The following is a 21,959-nucleotide window of genomic DNA, read 5'->3' as shown; positions in this document are numbered from 1 at the left end:
ATATTATTAAAGGATATTGTATTTCTTGTCTAGTTATTCTATTTATTTTAAGGGCTCTGTTGTTGAATATTATCTATGAAGTAATCACGCTTCTTTTTTAAATAAATATTATATTGTTGAATGTAACATGTTTGATAGTATTTGTTTACGGAGTACTGTTTTACTAGTTATTTTGATTACAGTAGGAAAATAGATATTAGAAATAATTTTAATTTTAATTTATGAAAACTTTCTTGAGCTATTTGTAAAAATATGATCAATGGAAATTTAAGCTGATTATGTGTAATCATCAAGATTCCTTGGTCAGATTCACATTTATTATTGTATTTCTCTTACACATTCAACTATATTGTTAGGTTCTAAATATTTAGAACAATTGGCAAACCGTGAACTCAAAATTGTCTAGGTATAAATCATAGAGTCAATAAGTCATATTAGACAATGCTCAAGGTCTTGCAAGTCAAAATACAAGAAGAAGGAAGTTGAAGATTCAAGAAATCAAAACCCGACTGGCTCAACCGATTGAGAGAAACCTTCGACTGATAGAACGACGATTTTGCAGATTTTAAATTAGGCCCAACAACCCATTAGACCAACAACATATTTTGAAGAGACTTTGGAGCTTCTCTTTTGAGATCTAAAAATTTCGGTGCCTTCTCCTTTCAAAGTCACTACTGGAAATCTTTCTACACATAATTTGAATTGGTAAATTTGAAGTTACTGCATACTAGTCATCAAAGGTGCTGGATCTAAACCTTTAAATGTGGTCTTGGACTCATAGATTAGAGGTCTATGTTGGAGATCTAAAGTGTGAACGGGATGTTCATGTTGGAGTAGATCCACATCAAAGAAGTCTAAGGGTTTCAGAGCTAGGTTTGATAACAGTAGTTAAGTTTTCATATTCTTGACTATAAAATTCTATTTGATATAGTGGTTTGTTATTCTTAGGATAGTTCCTCCTGGGTTTTTATTTTATTTATTTTTTATTTTTTTACCTTGAAACTGGTTTGTTTTATTGGTTTTCATGGGTCATCTTATTTGTGCCTTATTTATATTTCCACTGCATTATATGTATGATGAATGTTTAACCTAAATCTTCTGAATGTTTAACCTAAATCTTCTTAATTGACTTAAGTATCAGCTTGGTAATAAAATTTAGTTAAACACTGTGTTTTCAAGGGTCTAAGGGCACACATTTGCTGGACCTTTTATATATTTCTTGCTATCTCGGCAGGTAAGTCTATATATATATATATATATAATATCCTTTTGCGCTATGAAATTCAACTTAAACAACATTAGTTTTAATTTTCTTGTAAGTGATCAAGTAATGACATCCTCAAGTGTTAGGCAAGAGAAGTAAGTGAAGAACACCAAATTCAGGTTTGGGTTTCCCAAGAGCATTCACATTTGAGGATGTAAAAAAAGATCAATTATACATTTTCAAATACTATTTTATTTATTTTACCAACTTATTTAACAATATACCCAATATCTCTTGCCAGTTCTTATTTTTATATACAACTCAATAAAATAATATAAATTATACAATCAAATAATATTAAAAAAATTGTTTCTCTCTCTCTCTCTCTCTCTCTCTCTCTCTCCAATAATATATATTTTTTATGTTTACAACCCATGAATAATAGGTTGTATATTTGAGAACTCACTATTCATAATTGCTAAAAACAAATAGCAATATTTACCCAGATAAACTTGATTTTTTTGGGTGTTGGTCGGTAAAATAGCAATTGAAAAGTTTTTACACCCCCAAATTAAAGTTACTGCTCGATTGATTTTACTCTAACTTAATACTAAGTGCGGAATAGAGTAAATGCGAGCGGATAAACAAACAAGCTACTCTAACCTATAAACATTAAAACACAGCAGTAAAATGAAAGGTAAAAGAGTAGGGAAGAAGAATACAAACACAAGATAACACAATGATGTGTTATCGAAGAGGAAACCGAAGAACTCGGCGAAAAACCTCTCTGCCGCCCTCCAAGCGGTAATCGATCCACTAGACAATCAGTTGAGATACATGGGTTAGCAAGAGACCCTCCAAGCCTAATCTACTCGATGTACCTAAGCCCTCCAAGCTCCTACTCCAACAAGGCTTCTTGGAACTGTGTCTTGTCTAACTTTTCGGATCCCGCAACAAGCTCCATGTTGCATCTGCCATCCTTGGCTTCTTCCAATGCTTCCCAGTAGCACCAAAACCTCACTGAACACTCTGAAAGGGTGTGATAAATTTTTGGGCTATCAACCTCTTAATGGTCTGGAAATGGAGAGGTAGGAGTTGAGGAAAATCCACAAGCAATTGTGTAGAGGATTGTGGGTATAACAATCTCTAACTCTTAAGGTTTGTGGCTAGGGTTTTCTCACTGAAGCACTCCTCAACTTTTGTGGGTAATGTGGGTATATATAGTGTGGGTACAGAAAGTGTGTATCAAATATCACAGTCTAGCAAAACAGAATGTTTCGCGAGTGTCTCGCGGGAAGGCCTTACTCGTGAGCTACTCATGAAACACAGCTGTCTCCATCTATCCTAATTCTTCGCATTCCAGTCATGTGCAGGGCACATGCATCATTTTGCGGGATGCTTAGTCATGAGCTACCCACAAAAACTCTTTTGTTTTCAATTGCTTAGGTCTTCACACACTCTCTCTCTATCACACAACCCTTACAATTAAATCCCACAATAAATACAGGATACAAAACATATAGTTGTAAATTACAAGTTTACACAACTTATTAAAATAATACTAGACTCATTAAACGTGATTTGCACATGCAATAATGCTCTTTTTTTTTTTTGGTATTTTTGGTTTAGTGTTATAATGTTTAAAAGTGATATATAAATAATTGTTTGTATTTTTTTATTTTTTTAAGAAAGAGGGAAGGTAATGTGGAATAATGTTTAAAAATGAGATAGAGATAGTGTCCAAAGTTTTGGGTTAAATGAAGAAGATAAAGGAAAAACCCTAAAACTTAGGCATAGTAAATTACTCTTTTAACCAATATGTGTTTTTTATTTAAAATTATTTAACTATAAGATAGGGGGTATTTTAGAGAGTTTAAGAATTTGTGTGAGGGTATATTTGTACACATAATGTTGACACCCAAATAGGGAATCATTTTATTAATAGTATAGATAAACTACCCATCAAATAATAATATAAATATAAAACTACCCATCTCTCCTTTCTATCTCTCTCTTTCTCAACCACTCCCATCACCTAAACCCAAACCCAACTCCTCCACTGCCCACCAGCCAAGCCTATATCAACCCAACCATTGAAACTACCAACAACAACCATGCCACAATCAACAAACACCACCAAAACCACAAACCCAAAACAACAAACCCATCCACTATCCACCACCAACCACTCAGCACAAACAACAACCACACCACACCACACCACACCCATGTCACAATCAACAAACACCGCCAACCACAAACCCAAAACAACAAACTCATCCACCATCCACTGCTCACCACAAACAACCACACCACACATATACAGTTAAAAAAAAAAAAAAAACTAAAACCCAATAAAATAAATGAATAGATAAATGAAAAATCAACTGGCAGTCAAAAGTTACATTCTTTGTGAGAGTTTTCTTAGCTTAACACAGTCAATGACCACTTTCTCATTTCTTCATCATCGATCTTTGTATCTCACTCACTCTCAAAAATCCAAACTAAAAAACAAAACAAAAAATCAAAATCAAAATGCTACTCTAAAACACTATGAAGAGTTTTCTGATTCTCTCATTAGCTTCAATCATCTGCTTTTCTCTAAGAAATTCCATTGAAGATGATGTGATGCGCTTGCAAGGTGTGAAGAACTCGTTCTCTGACCTGACCAACAAGCTATGTTCATGGACCTTTACAAACTCATCCTCGCTTCAATCTGCAAACTCCAAGGAGTTTTGTGTTGGAATGAGAAGGAGAGGCTCATCAGCCTTCAGCTTCTGACGATGCAACTTTCCAACAAGGTTTTGGAGTGTCCGAGTCAGTGAGACAAATTGAGAGAAAAATAGAGTTAATGAGACAAAATGAGAGAGAGAGAGAGAGAGAGAGAGAGAGAGAGAGAGAGAGAGAGAGAGAGAGATAAATTGAATAAAATATAATATTTTAGTTTACAAACTCATGAACAATAAGTTCTAAATATTAGAACTTACTGTTCACATGTTGTAAAAAATTATAAGTTTGCATCTCGAAATGTAGCTCTTTTTTGTATTATCAGTTGCTATTTTAGCAACTAAGGGGTTTTACACCCCCAATGCTAAGAGCACTAGCATTAGGGGGTGTAAACACCTTACAGTTGCTATTTTAGCAACTGAGAACCCAAAAAAGTGCTCCAACTTGGTATGTAAATCTTAAAAGTTTTAGAACCCGTGAACAGTAGGTACTTATATTTACTACCCACTGTTCACGAGATTGTAAACATAAATAATATTAATATATTCACTCACTCACTCACTCTTTCTCTCTCTCTCTCTCTTTTTCTCTGACCCTCTGCACTTCTCCCTCAAGTCTTTGAAACTCTCTTTTCTCTCAACTCTCTTAATCTTTGAAACTCTCTTATCTCTTAACTCTCAACACTTCTCTCTTATTCTCTCTCAAATTCCGAAAACTCTCTTCTCTCATAACTCTTCCTCTTGATCCTCGCGATTTTAGGTGGTGGGTTTCGGTGATGGCACAGATCGGGGTTTGGGTTAGTGGTGGCTGTGGTTGGAGTTTGGTTGATGGTTGTTTGGGCAAGTTTCAGTGATGGTTGTTTTGGTGGTGGTTTTCAGTGGTGGTTGAGTTAGGAGTGGTGGCTGGGTGGTTGGGTTTTTTTTGTTGTTGATGGTGGTGGGCTATGGGAATGGTGGTTGAGTTTTTTTTTTTGGTAAAATGAGTTTGATTTTGGGATGGGTACTGACTGTGGTGATGGTGGGTGGTGGTGACATTTTTTTGGGGGTAATTTGGTGGTGAAGAATTGGTGTTTGTGGCTGAGTTTTGGGTGTGTGAGTTTACCAGAGAAACAGAGAGAGAGAGAGAGAGAGAGAGAGAGAGAGAGAGAGAGAGAGAGAGAGAGAGAAGAGAGGAAAGAGAATTGAATTGTTTATATTATTTAATGTTGTAGTTTATATATTATTTTAATAAGTTGTATCTAAAAATTGAAACTGGGATGTAGGGTGAGTTGCAAAATGAGATAGTAAAATAGATAAAGTAGATTTTTAGGATGTAAAATATAACTTTTTTACATATTTGAATGCTAATGCTCTAATGCTCTAACTATGATGTTGTCAATAAGCTCTTTGAAGAAGGTAGAACTAAGGTCTCCCTTCCTTTCTCTCCATTCTTGTGTGTGTGTGTGAGAGAGAGATATCTATACCTCATCCGATTAGTTTAAAGTTTTTTGTTGTTATTGTTGTTGTTGGAGATATGGCCCTCCTGGGTCACTTGAAGAAAATGTGCAAAACTTTTTAAAGACATGGGAAATGGAATTGTTAGGCCAAGAATGTATTGATCCCTTGTGATAAATTAACCAATTGATTTAACCATGTAAATTAATTAATTCAATTAACATGCAAAACGCGTGGTAGCACAAATAAATCACCAATTAACTAAATGCAGTAAAAATTAAATTGACACGGTGATTTGTTTACGAATGGGGAAAACCTACATGGCAAAAACCCCATCGGGTAATTTTAAGGTCACCACTCCCGAGAATTCACTATTATCACAACAAGCGTTTATAAGTAAAGGAATCCTAGTACCTTATATTAACTTACAGTTAAACATTTACCCCAATACCCAATTGAACTTGTTCTGTAGTGATAATCTCTCATTTTCAATGCACAGCTCCCAGTACGTGACTAACCAATAGATGTGTGGATCCCAGTACGCGACTTAATCACCAACTTGAGAAAGATGTTGACTGCAAAGTTCTTCAGTTTATCACACGATGAAGATTGCGAAACTCCTTGGTGTCAAAGCCCTACAATGTATAAACATAACAGCTTCTTCAAGAGAAAGATGAACTAGGGCAAACTCTGTCTCTGGTCAAAATTTGCATGAACAAAACTCTGCTTCACACTTGCGTAGCCTTTGACAACCCTTAAAATAATCTTTATATATGTTTAGGGTTATTAGAAAAGAAAGCCCAAACATATACACACGAATTGGATGAAAATCAGCTCTAAAAAATTAAATTCCATAAACCTCTGTTAGGACATATGTGATTCAATGTTGGAAACATATGTCACTATTTTATGTAATTGGCTAATTCTTTGACAAAACATACTTTACTTGTAATTGGGTAGATCTAGGATGTGTTTAATGCTTCAAGAAACAAGGTTTCAAGTTCAAGTGTTAAAGCCATGTAAGTCTGTCCAAGAATCAACTGTGAAAAGTGCTGTTCATTAAAGCTCGACAGCTAGCATCTATTGAGACTTAGAGCTCTCGAATCCCGTGGCTCGACAGCAGCTCGACAGATAGGGTATTTGTCGAGGTTTATGAAGTTCAGTTTTTCAGGACTGTTTCTCATCCAATCCATGATTATATGTTTGGGCTTTCTTTTCTCACAACCCTAGACATATATAAGGATTATTTTAAGGGTCGTCAAAGGTGACACAAGTTGCACAAGTGTTTAGCAAAGTTTTGTTCAAGCAAATTGTGATCGGAGACAGAATTTGTCCTAGTTCATCTTTCTTGTGAAGAAGCTACTGTGTTTGTACACCATAGGGTTTGGTGACCAAGGAGCTTCTTGATCTTCATCGTGTGATAAATTGAAGAATTTTGCAACCAAAAACCTTTTCTAGTTGGTGATTGAAGTCGCGTATTGGGATCCGCGCAATTGGTTAGTCACGTATTGGGAGTCATGCATTGAATAAGAGAGATTGTCACTACAAAACAAGTCCAATTGGGTATTGGGGTAAGGGTTCAACTGTAGGTTGGTATAAGGTACTGAGATTCTTTTACTTGTAACCGCTTGTTGTGATAATAGTGAATTCTCGGGAGTGGTGACCTTAAAATCACTCGGTGGGGTTTTTGCCGTATAGGTTTTCCCTATTCGTAAACAAATCACTGTGTCAATTTAATTTCAGCTGTATACTTAGTTTAATTGGTGATTTATTTGTGCTACCACGTACATTGCATGTTAATTGGATTAATTAATAAACTTGGCTAATTAATCAATTAATTTATCACAAGGGGTCAATAGTTTTTGACATATCAAATGGTATCAGAGTGGGCACACTCTAATTAGGTTTTAATCTTTGCTGTGTGATCCATTGACCCCTGTTTATCATGGATAGAGGACAGTCTCTTATTATACCTCCTTTATTTGATGACACTAACCATGCATACTAGAAAATACATATGAGAGCTTTCTTGCAGTGTTTAGATGAGAAAGTGTGGCAAGCTGTTGAGATAAGCTGGACCAAGTCGAAGGAAGCGCCGATCGATTGGGATGATGCGAAGATTAAGGCGGCAAACTTCAACAGTAGTGCATTGAACACTTTGTTCAATGCAGTCACTAATGAGGAATTCAAGAAGTGTTAGGTTCTAAAGACTTAGGTTTTTATGTATTTAGAACTCTAATGTGTATTGTTGGCAAACCATGATCAAAACAATTTGTTTAGTAGTGTTTAGACTTGCTCAAAGTTATATCTTTTATGTAAAGTTGGAATCGAGCTGATGCAGAAGTTACTGTGCATTTCGGCCTGGCTTGATTGATCGAAGCTTAGGCTCGATCGATCGAATCTCGGGCAGAATGCGTTTTTCTGCAGAATTCCAACTCAGCCCTTGTTTGTTTAAAATGTTTAGGGTTTTTCTAATTTGTCCTAAGTATAAAAGGAAAACCCTAACCACATTTTAGTATTGCTTATATTGTTGTTTGTGTAAATCTCTTGTAAGATCTAGATGAGTTTTCCTTTACACAAACTTGGGGTTTTCAAGGATGAGATATTATCTACACCTTGATGATCAACTCAGTTGCTGCCATTGAAGTTTAAAGAAACACAAATGGGTGTGCTTGTATCTAGTGGTGAATCCAAGAAAGAAGGAGTCCGTGGATTCGGAGCTTGCACGTGGTCATGTCAGTAAGTTCTACTAGTGGGTAGCAATAAGAAGTTGAGTGTGGGGGCTTGTAAGTCTTATAGTATGAATTTCGATTCTTTCAAGATAGTGGATTCAAGTTTACCTTGAGGATAGCTAGGTTAAATCATCCCCAGGTTTTTATCGGTTTGGTGTTGACACCCTATTTTGCAACCCGCATTTAACCTCACATGGAGGGTAAAATGATAATTTCATATTGAAAATATGCATCTTGATTCTGGTCATTAGATCCTTACTCTCATTTTACCAAAATGATCTTAATGTTGTAACAATCAAATCGATTGGTTATAAGTCCGAATCGGACCACCAGATTGAAAGTTGTCATCAAATTAAGTTTTAATGGCTAAGATGCACCATCACAAATTGAGTCCGATTATATGTGATTATGAACAATTGATTTCAATTGATTATAAGTATAATAAATTTGAGATCAATGATATGTCATAATTTGATTGGTTAGGACTACATTTTATGGTAGGGTTGCACACATCTAATTAACTAGATAGTTAAACATTAATTATTCAATGAGTAATTTGTGCAATTATCTTTTAATTAGAGTGAAATTGGAACCAATTAAGTCTGAAATGGGAGTGATTGGAGCCATTTAATGTTAATTGGTAGCTAATTTGGGACTTATTAATGTTGATTGTGTTGAAATCATTTTCTAACAAATGACCTCTGCTCACCATTTCATCCATATCTCTCAGAATATTTTAAATCTGTGAATGAGGTTAATTTTCCCAAAAACTAGACATCTGGAGCTTCAATTTGAGCATAAGAACGAGACAATTCCGATCAGAATTGAGTCAGATATGATTTTTCGAAGTTGGCTCTACAGGCTGTTACAGCAGCTACGGGAAAACCGAATTTTGCCTTACTCCTCACTCCCACCAATCTTTCTATTTAATGCACTAGATTTTCCCAAAGGCTAAAATGAGGTCTAAGTTCATGATTCTTTGTCAACCCTCATTAAATGATCTTCCATTCATATTTCCTCAACCACTACTGTATAAACCCCCCCTCTCCTTCATTCTAGGAGACACAAAAAACCCCATCTCTTCTCTTCTCTTGAGTTCTAGTGAAGTTGAGTAGTCTTGTCATATCTTGGTGTTCTTGAGACTCAAGGTATTGAGTGAGATTCACTCTCTCTCTCCTAACTCTTCTTTCCCTCCACCCTTAGAACCTCCATCAATAGTCCCCTCCTCCTCCACCATATGGATTTTGCATGAAAGTATAATCCCCTTCCCTAACTGTTTGTTTATGTTGCCATGATGATAATTTAAGATTAAAGCATGATAATTCCCTTGAATATGTTTGAATGTTCTTAATTGTTCTTATGTGTTCTTCACATGTTCTTGGTTGTTCATCAAATGTTCATGTATATCACTAGATTTAATCTTAAATCCACATCAAAAATATGAAGAACATGTTTGTTTAATAATTCTTTCAAAATCTTGAATCTAGGTTATCACCATCCACACAGATTCACTAGAATTTATTTTTCAATCCAAATGCAATGCTTAATAAAATGAATTAGGGTTTATCACATGCACACACATTAAATTGATTGATAACATATTGGATGATGTGACATGAATGTTGACCACCATAGTCTAGAAGATCGGTTTCACTGGGCAAGGTGGGTGCCTAACACCTTCCCACCTTGTAACATAGCCTCCGAGCTTAGATCAAGGGTTAGTAGATAAAATTTTATCCATGTAATTTTTGATTTTTAGATTGTAACTAGCAAATAAAGCCATGTACTTTATCTTAGATTGTATCTAGGACCAAAGTCATGTAATTTTCCTATGATCAATGTAAATTCAATTTCAAATTAATAAAATGAGGAATTTTTCAATTATGGTTTTCTTATTTTTCCAATAATTAAATAAATGGCGACTCCATTGTAAAACTCTTAATCTAAAAGGAAAAATATAACTAGTCGAACCTTCATTTTGAGAGACAATAACACAACTCCACCCATTCACATGGGTTTGGCCTAACATCCTATAAAAACGGGCTGGGGGCGCGATCTCTTACATTTGGTTTCTTGGGTGATCATATCTTTGTGTTATTTATTTTTCCGCTGCTTTGCATGATATGATTGTTTTGATTGTGATAACCTAGTTTTGTTAAATTGGACTATGTAACAACTTGGCTAATTGCCTAGGTTAATCCAATTGTGTTTTTAAGGGTTCTAAAAACTATCAAGAAGATATCCTTCATTGGAACTGTAAAGGAAGCATGGATCATTCTCCAGACAACCTATGAAAAAACTAAGACTGTCAAGGATTCGAAACTTTAAAGGCTCACTACAACTTATGAGTCGTTTGAGGCTTACTTCAAAGTTGCTGCAAAGGATGCTATGAATGTTGAACTTGGCATGAAGAAAATTGAATCTCTTGAGCTTGATAAGAAGAATTTACTTGTAAAAATGTTTGATGCTAATGAACTTTTGAACAATGTGAAAACTGAGAATATGCTATTGCTTGATAAAGTTAAATCTTTGGAACTTGATTTATCTGTTGCTAGATCTGCTAGTTCTAAACTTGATCAAATGCTGAGTGTTCAAAAGTCTCCTTCTGACAAATCTGGATTAGGTTATATTGAAAGCATCTCTGTGTCTGCTCCCCATTCCACAAACTTTGACCCTTTATCTTCTTCTGGACCTTCTGTGAGTGAGATTGTGAGTGAAACTGTCAAACCCCCTGTGAGTGAGGTTGTTAAACCCATAGAAGTTTCATCATCTAGGAAGATTAGGGTTGATCTGAAAGAGTCTAAACCTAAGAAGCCTACCCTGTCTAAGGACAAGTCACATGATAAACCTGCATGAGTTTGTCATTTTTGTGGAAAGTCTGGACACATTCGTCCAAACTATTACAAGCTGCAAGCTACAAAGAGAGCAAACAAACCAAAAGTACCTGTGCCTCAAGTACAAGATCCTATGATACTCATTGGTGAATTGGTAAAGGCTTTAAACCTTTATTCCAATCCTAGAGTTGGTAATCATTCTCATGTGAATAAGAACTCCAATGCTCATGGTGCATCTAAAAGGTTTTGGATGCAAAAGACTCGAATTAATTGAGTTTTTTTGACATGGTCTTTGTGCTTCATTGCTCTACCCTTTGTGACCATTTTTTTTGGTTTTTTATTCTTTTGTTTCTAGGATTTACATTGCATAACATTCATACATTTCATTCTAGGTGTTTTTTTTTTTAATTAAAAAAAAAAAGAAGGAAAAAGGGAAGAAAAGGGAAGCAAATTGTGTTTTGCACTAGTTTCTTGGTTTTTGAGAACAAGGTTGGTCAATTTATTTTCACCTAACATGTCTTTTGTACTTTATTTAGCCTTGATGAGCTTACTTATTGCACATTACTAGTTGAAGCTTTGTAGTGCATGTTGTGTGGGAAAGATGTTTATGGTTTTGATCACTTTGTCTTGATCTTGAAGTCACATGTTTTTTGACTGTCGGACTTGAACTTTTAGAGAAAGGCATAAATAACCATCTCACTACTGTTCACTAGCCAATCATGAACACCTTAATGCATATCGTAAGATTTTGTGCTTGAGAAAGTGTAGCACATGCACAAAAAGAATATAAGGTGTAGCCTCGGTTTAATTGCTTAATACTTAAAATTGGTGTGTACTATTAGGCTTGATGCCAAATTGCATAATTAAAATTGGTGTGTACATTATCCTGACTTTTTAATAAGTTTTTGAATAAATTAAAATTGGTATGTATATTATGAGGCAAAATTCAAGAAACTTACATGATTGCAAGCTTATGATCTAGGAGATGTGGGAGTTATATGATGTAACTCTTTAGGTGATAGTCTCTTTCAAATTCAATGTGATAAATTTTGTAGACTTTGTGATTGATTTCTATTTATATATCACCTCACATGTATCTCAAGTTTTTGCTAGTTGCACACACTACACAAGTTACTATTTGCTAAACATTGTACATGTTATTGTGTGTGTTTATGGTCTGACCAACCAAGTTTGCAAATACTTTGAATTTTGTGCAAAATTGATTTGATGCTTGAAAATTTATGGAGAATGTAAGAGATTTTAAATTTGGGAAATTCGGGTTTCAATTCTTGTTTTTGAAAATCATATCATCACATACTCATGCATTTTGTTCCTCAATGTCAATGCTTTGAGTTGTTCCTAAATTGTTTTTCAAAAACTGTGTTTTTTCCTCAAATTTAGTGAGCCTCTGCCAGTTTTGATTGATCCAATCTATTTTTCGATCAATCGAATTTTTTTTTTAAATTTTTTTTTAACGAGCCTCTATCTGTTTCGGTCGATTGAAACTGTTTTTCGATCAATCGAAACTTGTGAATCAGGTTTTAAAAAAAATTCAGATTTGACTTGTTCAAGCCAAGCACAAGGCCTATAAATTCCCAACCCATTCCTAAGAGTCTACCTCTAATAATAACATAGCACATGCTCAACCCTGAACCGATATAAAGAGGTTCATGTAGCACATAGCAATTTATTAATGTTGACTCCAAGATATCCTAACATGGGAAGCTTAACAAGAGAAAAATATACACAACAACAAAAAACCAAAACAAATGAAACATAAATTTATCCACAAACTTATTAGAAGAACACTTTATATGAATAGCATAATTAATCATGAATTAACACTATGTAGCTACATGTGAAGTGAATGCTAAGAGAGACAACTTAATAGATCTCTATGCTCCAAAATTCATTAAACCATATAAAATTTTGATCTAGTGACTGAAACTCAGAGAGAGAGAGAGAGCTGAAGTTTTGGTAGCTGTAAATCAAGAAGCCAATAATATCCAAACTGATCTTCAATTATATTAAATCCTGGAATCACAACTTATACCTCTATTTTGGCTGGATATAAACAAAGATGTGCTCTTTTGTATCAAAAGGAAATGTTCCTTTGGAAAGTATTCCCTCCAAATAATTAATAAAAAATCTGAACATATGAATGCAGCCAAATGTGACTAATTTTTTGGACCATCAAAACTTTAGTTCTAAGCCAGGAAAATTACAAAACAAGAGCACTTAATCACAACATGTGTCATAAATTAGAAAACATGATCCTAAACTAGAAAAATGGCTTGACTTTATGAACCGTCTCATTCCATCCACTTGCAACGTACTTCCTTGAGTCAACGGACCTCCACTTGCAATACTTCCTTGAGTCAAGAGATCTCCTGCACCATCAATTTTGCCGTAGGAGTTACGACATCTACTAATCCAACTAAAATTGCAAGAAACCGAAGACATAGCCAAGTCTTGAATGTTAGCAATCAAATGGAAAATAGACCAGGCAGAACAGGGACCATTGGTGTGGATAGACTAGGCAATCAAATATGTTATATACTAATAAAAATTCAATCTTTATATAAATAAAAAAAAATAAAAAGATTCAATCTTTATCTCAAAAAAATAAAAAAAGATACTCAAAGAATCATCCAGCCATTATAAAGATTCAATCTTTATCTCAAAAAATTAAAAATAAAAGTTCAGATAAACTCTAACTTGCATCCAACCATCAAAACAACAATATAAACTCACGAGGACAACAATATAAATGTAGAAAAATGAGATTGACTCCAAGAATCATCTAGCCATTATAAAAATTCAATCTTTATCTCAAAAAATAAAAAAATTCAAATTCAAATAGGCTCTAACTTGCATCCAACCACCAAAACAACAATATAAACTCACCAAGACAACAATATAAATGCAAAAAAAATGATCAAACATCAAATAAGATAACCATAAACAAGTTTTACGGATATACCTTTGTTTTGGCAAGATAGAAATAGAGATGTGCTCTGAACTTGTTCTCTGAAGCTTTGAACGTGTTCTTTGGTTTTCACTTTTCCCTCCTAAGAGAGCTATAACTCTCTCTCTTTTAACTTTTTTTTTTTTTTTTTTTTTTTTTTTTTTTTTTTTTTCCAGTAGAATTTGTCTGGTTGAGTTACAGAGCCCTATAGTTTAAGTATTTAACCACAGTTAAGATTGATATTGGGTTAAGTTATGAGCTGTCACATTTTTTGACCCTTGATATTTTTCAAAAAGATCCTCTCCTGCTAGAAACTAACGCATACAAATCAGAACAAAGCAACATCTAAGAGCAATATGCTGGGTATATTTCGATTTCCTCAGTGATTAATTAGCTTGCGAAGCAGCCAAAAATGTAAGAGGAAAGTTTTCAAACCACACAACATAATCAGACTTTAGTCATTAAAAAATGTTCCAATCTATAGTCATTTACAGTGTGTTTTGACCAAGAATTTGTTATTTACATAGAAATTTTATATTTGAACATGTGGCTCTTCCATTGTGACAAGGGTGATTACTATGTTAAAAAATTTGTAGTCTTAACCAAGGGCCTCATAAAGGTCATAAGGGACAAAAGCCCCTTGAAAACAACTACATATGCATCAATCCTTGAGTTAATTACAATTGTATAATTGTATATCAACCACACACAATCACACATAGTTAAGAAACCTCCCTGAGCCATTCTTCTCTTCTGTGTGAACATGGAAAATGCCATAGTTCTATACCCTTTTCCAGGCAGAGGCCATCTGATCTCCATGGTCGAGCTTGGCAAGCTCATACTCAAACATAACCCTTCTTTCAACATCACAATCCTTATCTTTAACAAACCAAACACAAGTACTAACTCCACCGCACCCCAATATGTAGCCAGCTCTACCACCCAATACATCACCGCTGTCAATTCCACCACTCCATCTATCAACTTTCACCACCTCCCACCAATCTCCGAAGTCCCATCCACTCCTTCCCCTATAGCACAAGCCTTCCTAATCCCACGCCTCAACAACCTTAATCTCCATCAAGCTCTCAAAACTATTTCCCAAACCTCCAAACTCAAAGCCTTTATCATTGATTTCTTCTGTGATGCTGCTTTCGAAGTGGCCACAAACCTTGACATCCCCACTTACTATTTCTTCCCCTCTGGCGCAAGCGCTCTATCTTTGCTTCTATACATACCCACCTTGCATAAAAAAGTGGAAAAAAGCTTGAAAGATCTCGGTGATATGCTTCTTGACATTCCTGGCTTACCGCCTATCCGAGCTTCAGACATGCCAGGAAGTATATCAGATCGTACTGCTGAATGGTATGAGTATTTGTTAAACACAGCAGCCCACATGGCCAAATCAAATGGAATTATTGTAAACACGTTTGATTTGCTCGAAACAAAAGTGGTCAAAGCAATTTCGGATGGATTATGTGTCCAAGATGGACCAACTCCTCCAATATTTTGTATTGGACCTTTGATATCAAGCAGCAATCAAGATGAAGATGAGCATGAGTGTTTGAAATGGCTAAACTCCCAACCGAGTCGAAGTGTTGTGTTTCTGTGTTTTGGAAGCATGGGATTGTTTTCAGCGAAACAGTTGGAAGAAATGGCGGTGGGATTGGAGAATAGTGGGCAAAGATTTTTGTGGGTGGTAAGAAATCCACCGCCAAATAATGAGGAAGAGCCAAACTTGGATGAATTATTGCCAAAGGGTTTCTTGGAAAGGACCAAGGATAGGGGGTTTGTAGTGAAACAATGGGCTCCACAGGTGGAAGTGCTGAGTCATGACTCAGTGGGTGGGTTCGTGACTCACTGTGGGTGGAACTCGGTGCTTGAAGCAATTAGTGTTGGTATGCCAATGGTTGCGTGGCCTTTGTATGCAGAGCAAAGGTTGAACAGGGTCTTTTTGGTGGATGAAATGAAGGTGGCATTGGGTTTAAAGGAGATGGAAGATGGGTTTGTGAGTGCAGAAGAGTTGGAAAAGCGAGTGAGGGAGTTATTTGAGTCCAAAGCTGGGAGAGAGGTGAGAGAGAGTGTTTTGGGCTTCAGAGATGAAGCTATGATAGCCCAGAAAGAAGGTGGCTCCTCCCATGTTGCATTAGCCCAATTGGCCCAGTTGTTGGAGCAAACCTGACAATGGTGGCAGCATTATTGTGCAAGTTAAGTTTTGTTTTTTGTTTGTACCATATAAGAAAAGAAAGACATGAGTTCACTCATCAATATGTCTAACAATTTCATGTTTTTTGCTGAATTCAAGAAAGGGTTTACAATTTCCTTTTTGGCTAAATAAAGAGACAACTTACTATTATTACTATTAGTTAGTGTATGCTTAAATTGGTGTGGATTTGGTCTCCGAGGAGTGGCCTCTACAATGAAAAGGCATGTTCAGCTCTATTATCACAACACTTTACAATAGTGAGTAGCTACTATTATTACTATTAGCTAATTTTTCAAAAACAAAGAAAAAAAATTGTATATTACAATTATTTGCTATGCCTGTCATTTGAAAAATCTAAGTAGTAGTATCACTTACTCAAATTATCATATGAACATAAAATATCGAATCAAATAACATTTAGCTTGTAAGAAATAAAATAATTCAATCTAAACACAATTGAGAAACAAAATAAATTTAAACTATTTTTATATCAAATAGTTCTATTTCAATCATGGTTTCTAAAACCAAACCTGACCGACTGGTTCAACTGTGAACCGGTGTCAATACTGGTCAGAATATTTATGGAATCCGAAAATGCATAAAAATTGCTCAAAACCAGAGAACTTGGGGTTGAATCGTCAAAATCAGCAACTGGGAAGGTCGGACCAATTCTTAATGGTAGAGGAGAATGTAGAAAATAGAAGTTTGACCTTTTGAATCTAAACTAACAATGACCGCAAATAGGAGAAGTTTATATTTTCTTTTGATTCAAATGCTCCTAAATTTTTTTTTTTATTATTAGATTTTCTTTGTTTAAACTTTAAACATTTGGAACATATTATTACTTCCATTATATTAATTGAAAATTTCACTTACAAATTATTTTAATTACCTAAAATATTTTTAGTAAATATTATTAGTTATTATAAATGTATAATTAATTTTTATTATTTAATAATTATTAATTAAATTATTTATGACTCATCAAATTGACCACCAGTCAGACATCAGTTGGACCACAAAACTAGTAACCAGTCTCATTTTTGGTTTTTTGTCGTACCAATTTTTAAAACCATGATTTCTACTCAATTGAATTACAAAATACATATAAACTAGTTTTTTTTTATTTTTTTTATATTAAATTAAGTAGAGTGGAAAAGGAAAAACTAACAAAAACATAAATATATATTTAAAATACATATTATACAAAAAGTAACTAACAAAAATCTATATTCAGTTCTAAATACTTTTAATTAAAAAAATTAGTTACCTTTAGTTTAAATACTTTTATAATTTACTAAATGTATTTAAATTTAAAAAAAAAATGATAATGACATCAAATTAGTAGTCATAACGGAAATACTTACAATTAATTGAAATTGACATAAACTATTATATTAAAAGAGTCATACAACAAATAATTAAACTAGGCGACAAATAATTAAGTAAGTCAACTAGATAAAAAAAAAATTAAGTCAACATACAAAACACCTAAGCGACATAGACTAAGACTTCTCAGTTCTCACACGTATGCCATGACGAATGACGAAAGAGATGCTACAGTAGTTGAAGTTATGTGGACAGAACTTGTCTAAAAAAAACACAATCATGATGATTGAGGACCTATTTAACACTGTTAATTTTAATATTTAAACAACTATATAACACTTGATACGCATTTTTATAACGTCCACACAATTGTTTTCGCAACAATTAACTTGTCTAGGCAATTTGTTTTGTTTTGTTTTTTTGTTTTTTTTTGATGGATTGTCTAGACAAATTAAAGCATTAAGTGCCCGTTTGATTTCAGCTAAAACCTGCGTTCGCGAAATTTTTTTTTTTTTTCCTGCACCATTTCTGCTTTAGGGGGACAAGAGTACTGTTCATACACTGTTTGACACTGTTTATGGGTTAAAAAATATTAAAAATGGGTCCCACGATACTATTCACATATTTAAAAATAATTTTGCTACAGTGTTTTCAGTTTTCGATTTTCAGTTTCAGCAACAATAAATTCAATCCAAACAGACCCTAAAACACAAACCTGGATGATTGAGTATTTATTGAAGTTTGTATGCAAATTATGATTGTTCATAAGCCTTTGAAAACCACAGCACCATTCTTCTCTTCTTTGTGAAAATGGAGGATGCCATAGTTCTATATCCTTCTCCAGGCAGAGGCCATCTGATCTCCATGGTAGAGCTTGGCAAGCTCATACTCAAACATCACCCATCTTTCTCCATCACAATCCTCATCTTAAGCGAACCAAACACAAATACTAACTCCGCTACACTTCAATAAGTAGCTAGCTCTACCACCAAATACATCACTACCGTCAATTCCACCACCCCATCTATCACTTTCCACCACTTCCCACCTATCTCTGAAGTTCCACCCAGTACTACTTTCTTTGTAGATCTGAAATTCTTAATCCCATGCCTCGACAACCCAAATCTCCACCAAACCCTGAAAACTATATCCCAAACCTCCAAACTCAGAGCCTTTATCATTGATTTCTTCTGTGATGCTGCTTTTGAAGTGGCCTCAAACCTTACCATTCCCACCTACTATTTCTTCACCTCTAGCCCAAGTAATCTAGCCTCGTTTCTTTACCGCCCCACCTTGCACAAAAATAAGGATCAAAGCATCAATGATCTCAACAATATGCTTCTTGTTGATATTCCTGGTTTACCTCCTGTCCGGGTTTCAGACATGCCCAAAATTACGTTCGATCCCACCACTAAAATGTACGAATATTTTCTTAACACTGCAACCCACATGGCCAATTCAAATGGACTTGTTCTAAACGTGTTCGACTTGCTCGAAACAAAAGCTATCGAGGCAATCTCTAGTGGACTATGTGTCCCAGATGGACCAACTCCGCCAATTTTCTGTATTGGACCTTTGATATCAAACACCGATCAAGATGGAGAAGAGCACGAGTGTTTGAATTGGCTAAACTCACAACCGAGTCGAAGCGTTGTGTTTCTATGTTTCGGAAGCTTGGGATCATTTTCGGAGAAGCAGGTGAAAGAAATTGCGGTGGGTTTAGAAAATAGCGGTCAAAGATTTTTGTGGGTTGTGAGAAATCCACCACCAGATACGGATAAAGATCCAAACTTGGATGAATTGTTGCCAACGGGTTTCTTGGAAAGGACCAAAGATAAGGGATTTATGGTGAAACAATGGGCTCCACAGGTGGCAGTGCTGAGTCATGACTTAGTGGGAGGGTTTGTGACTCACTGTGGGTGGAACTCAGTGCTTGAAGCGGTCTGGTGTGGAGTGCCGATGGTTGGTTGGCCTTTGTACGCAGAGCAAAGGTTGAATAGGGTGGTTTTGGTGACGGAAACCAAGTTAGCTTTGGAGTTAAACGAGTCGGAAGATGGGTTTGTGAGTGCAACTGAGTTAGAGAAGCGAGTGAAGGAGTTAATGGATTCGGAAGTTGGGACAAAACTGAGAGAAAGGGTTTCGGGTTTGAGAGATGAAGCAGTGTCTGCTGTGAAAGAGGGTGGGTCCTCTCATGTTGCATTGGCGAAATTGGCTGAGGTGTGGCGGCAAAACTAACATGAGTTAGTTCACCAATAACCCTTCGAGTTATCTATATATATATATAAAACCGAAACTTTTGAAGTTCCTACAATTTTCCACGTCAGCATTATTTTATTTTTCTTTTTATTTTACCTTTTATGTTTTACGTTTTACTTAAACTTCTTTCTTTTTCCCCTATTCGACAAAATCTAAAGTATGCTTTCTCCATAATTTTACACCTAATATTAATTTTTAAAATTATTTAATTTACTAAGTAAAAACCACACGATTCACCTTTGAAAACCCAACTACATAATTTCATGATTTTGTTTCTGAAAAACCCTAAACTGAAAACCTGAGACCCACACAGTCACAAACATAAAACCTAAATACTTGGCCGCCCTTGCAAATTGAACCTTACTCACAAGCCAGTGAAGCCATAGCTCACAGCCCCTACAATACGATTTTGTTAATAGGCTATCTGAACTACCCAAGTAGCGACTATAGCTTTTGTATGTTTTGTTGCTCCCAATAAAAGACCATTCTACTATTTGGTGCTGAGTCGCTGACACAACACTAATCACCCAGAGTGAGTGTGAAGGTAAGTAATCCATGATATTGCCAATAACAGTGAAAGCTTGGTTGATTTCACCTTCTTGACCCAATTTTATGCTATGTCTATTCCCTGGTAATACTTATCATAAAAAAAAAAAGAGTCTATTCTGGTAATGATATGTTTGAGTAGCTTTTTACATACTAATTGATGCAAAAAGAGAAAAAAAAAAAGAAAGAAAAAAAGAGAGGTTAGCTTTTATATACTGTAGTCTGTAGTGTGCCTTCAAATATACATTCAGCAATTGTGTTGTTTTGGTTCAAAGGAACCATAAAGGAGGTGGAATTTTACATCGAATTTAATCTAGAGATGAAGGAGAGTGGGAGAACCATGATTTTCAAAGTTATTAATTAATAATAATTTCAAAGTCTAAGTACTCCTATCAAATGAACTCAGTCATTTAGTTTACAAGTTAAGTCTACAATTTGGAGTTGAATTTCATATTTGACTTTATATAATGTAAGTTATTTATGTTATCATAAAAAACTTGCAATCAACGATTAGATTTTCAAAATATGTAGTCATGTTAAACTTTGTCTTATAATAAATTTTCAAACTATTACAATAGAAAACATTGTCAATAGCAAAAACAAATTAATAAAAATATATATTTTTTTAAATCGTATTTAATAATTTTCCCGTGCATCGCACGAGTTAGCGACTAGTTTTCTATATATGAAAAGAGCCAATGAGTTATTGTTATAGTGTGCAACGCAATAGTACTTTGGTTTGAACAATTTTGTTTTTTTTGTTTTTTTTTTTTTTTTTTTTTTTTTTAACGGAACTTGCTCTACATTACTTTGGCTGTTTCAATTTTCACTGTAATGCTTGCTTATGTTTTTTTTTTTTTTTTGAAACAAATGCTTGCTTATGTTGAACTTGCTTCTATAATAATAATAAAACATTAACTCAACAAATTATCTATATATAAAAAGAGCCGAGAGTTATTGCTACAGTGTGCAATGCTACAGTTTTATGGTTTGTTCTTTTTTTTTTTAATATATTTTTTAATATTTTTTTTGTTGTTGTTGTTGTTTCAATTTCCACTGTAATGCTTGCTGCCGTTGAACTTGCTTATATGATAACAATAAAACATTAACACAACAAATTATCTATATATAAAAATGGTCAATGAGTTATTGCTACAGTGTGCAACACTACAGTATTTTGGTTTGTTCATTTTTTTTTACGGTACTTACTCTATAGTACTTTGGTTGTTTCAATTTCCGTTGTTATGCTTGCCTCCGTTAAATTTGCTTATATTATAATAATAATAAAATATTAAACACACCAAATTATCACAATATTTTTCACAACACAACTAAAAATAAAGGTATTGTGATGAAAAAAAAAAAAGTACTATATCCACAACATTTTCATAACAAATCTTAGGTGGTAAATTGTTGTTCTAATTTAAACTTACCAATGAAGTCACTTTTTTGTCTATCAATAACAACCTACTACTTATGATTTGTAATGAAATTACAAAAATATTGTAAATATAGTATTTCTCTTGTGAAAATATTAAGACATCTTGTTGTTGTAACAATATTTTAACATCCGCTGAGGTGTCAATTCTTTACGAGTCAAAGTAAAATATAACAAAGCTGTAAAGATATTATGAAAATGTTGTGCCATTCTTTGTGTTTTTAGAATTATTTTTTTATTAGTCAATTTTTGTTGAACCAAAATTTACTGTTTCATGTACAGTTTT

The 21,959-nt window shown here is 34.5% G+C and overlaps 2 protein-coding genes across 2 annotated transcripts; both read left to right on the top strand.

Annotated features, from left to right (window-relative positions):
• The first annotated feature begins 14,557 nt into the window (after positions 1–14,557).
• On the top strand, positions 14,558–16,260 carry LOC126713063 (anthocyanidin 5,3-O-glucosyltransferase-like). The gene has a single exon (XM_050412708.1). It carries the CDS (start codon positions 14,662–14,664, stop codon positions 16,078–16,080), a length of 1,419 nt encoding a protein of 472 aa, XP_050268665.1. The 5' UTR covers positions 14,558–14,661; the 3' UTR covers positions 16,081–16,260.
• A 1,882-nt stretch (positions 16,261–18,142) lies between these two features.
• LOC126713062 (anthocyanidin 5,3-O-glucosyltransferase-like) lies at positions 18,143–19,696 on the top strand. The gene has a single exon (XM_050412707.1). The coding sequence runs from the start codon at positions 18,769–18,771 to the stop codon at positions 19,666–19,668; it is 900 nt and encodes a 299-aa protein (XP_050268664.1). The 5' UTR covers positions 18,143–18,768; the 3' UTR covers positions 19,669–19,696.
• Positions 19,697–21,959: the final 2,263 nt, after the last annotated feature.

This window comes from Quercus robur, chromosome 2, assembly GCF_932294415.1.
Source record: "Quercus robur chromosome 2, dhQueRobu3.1, whole genome shotgun sequence".
NCBI classification, from domain to species: domain Eukaryota; kingdom Viridiplantae; phylum Streptophyta; class Magnoliopsida; order Fagales; family Fagaceae; genus Quercus; species Quercus robur.
The sequence above is the reverse complement of the archived record's forward strand: the minus strand, read 5'-3'. Positions and strand labels throughout refer to the sequence as shown.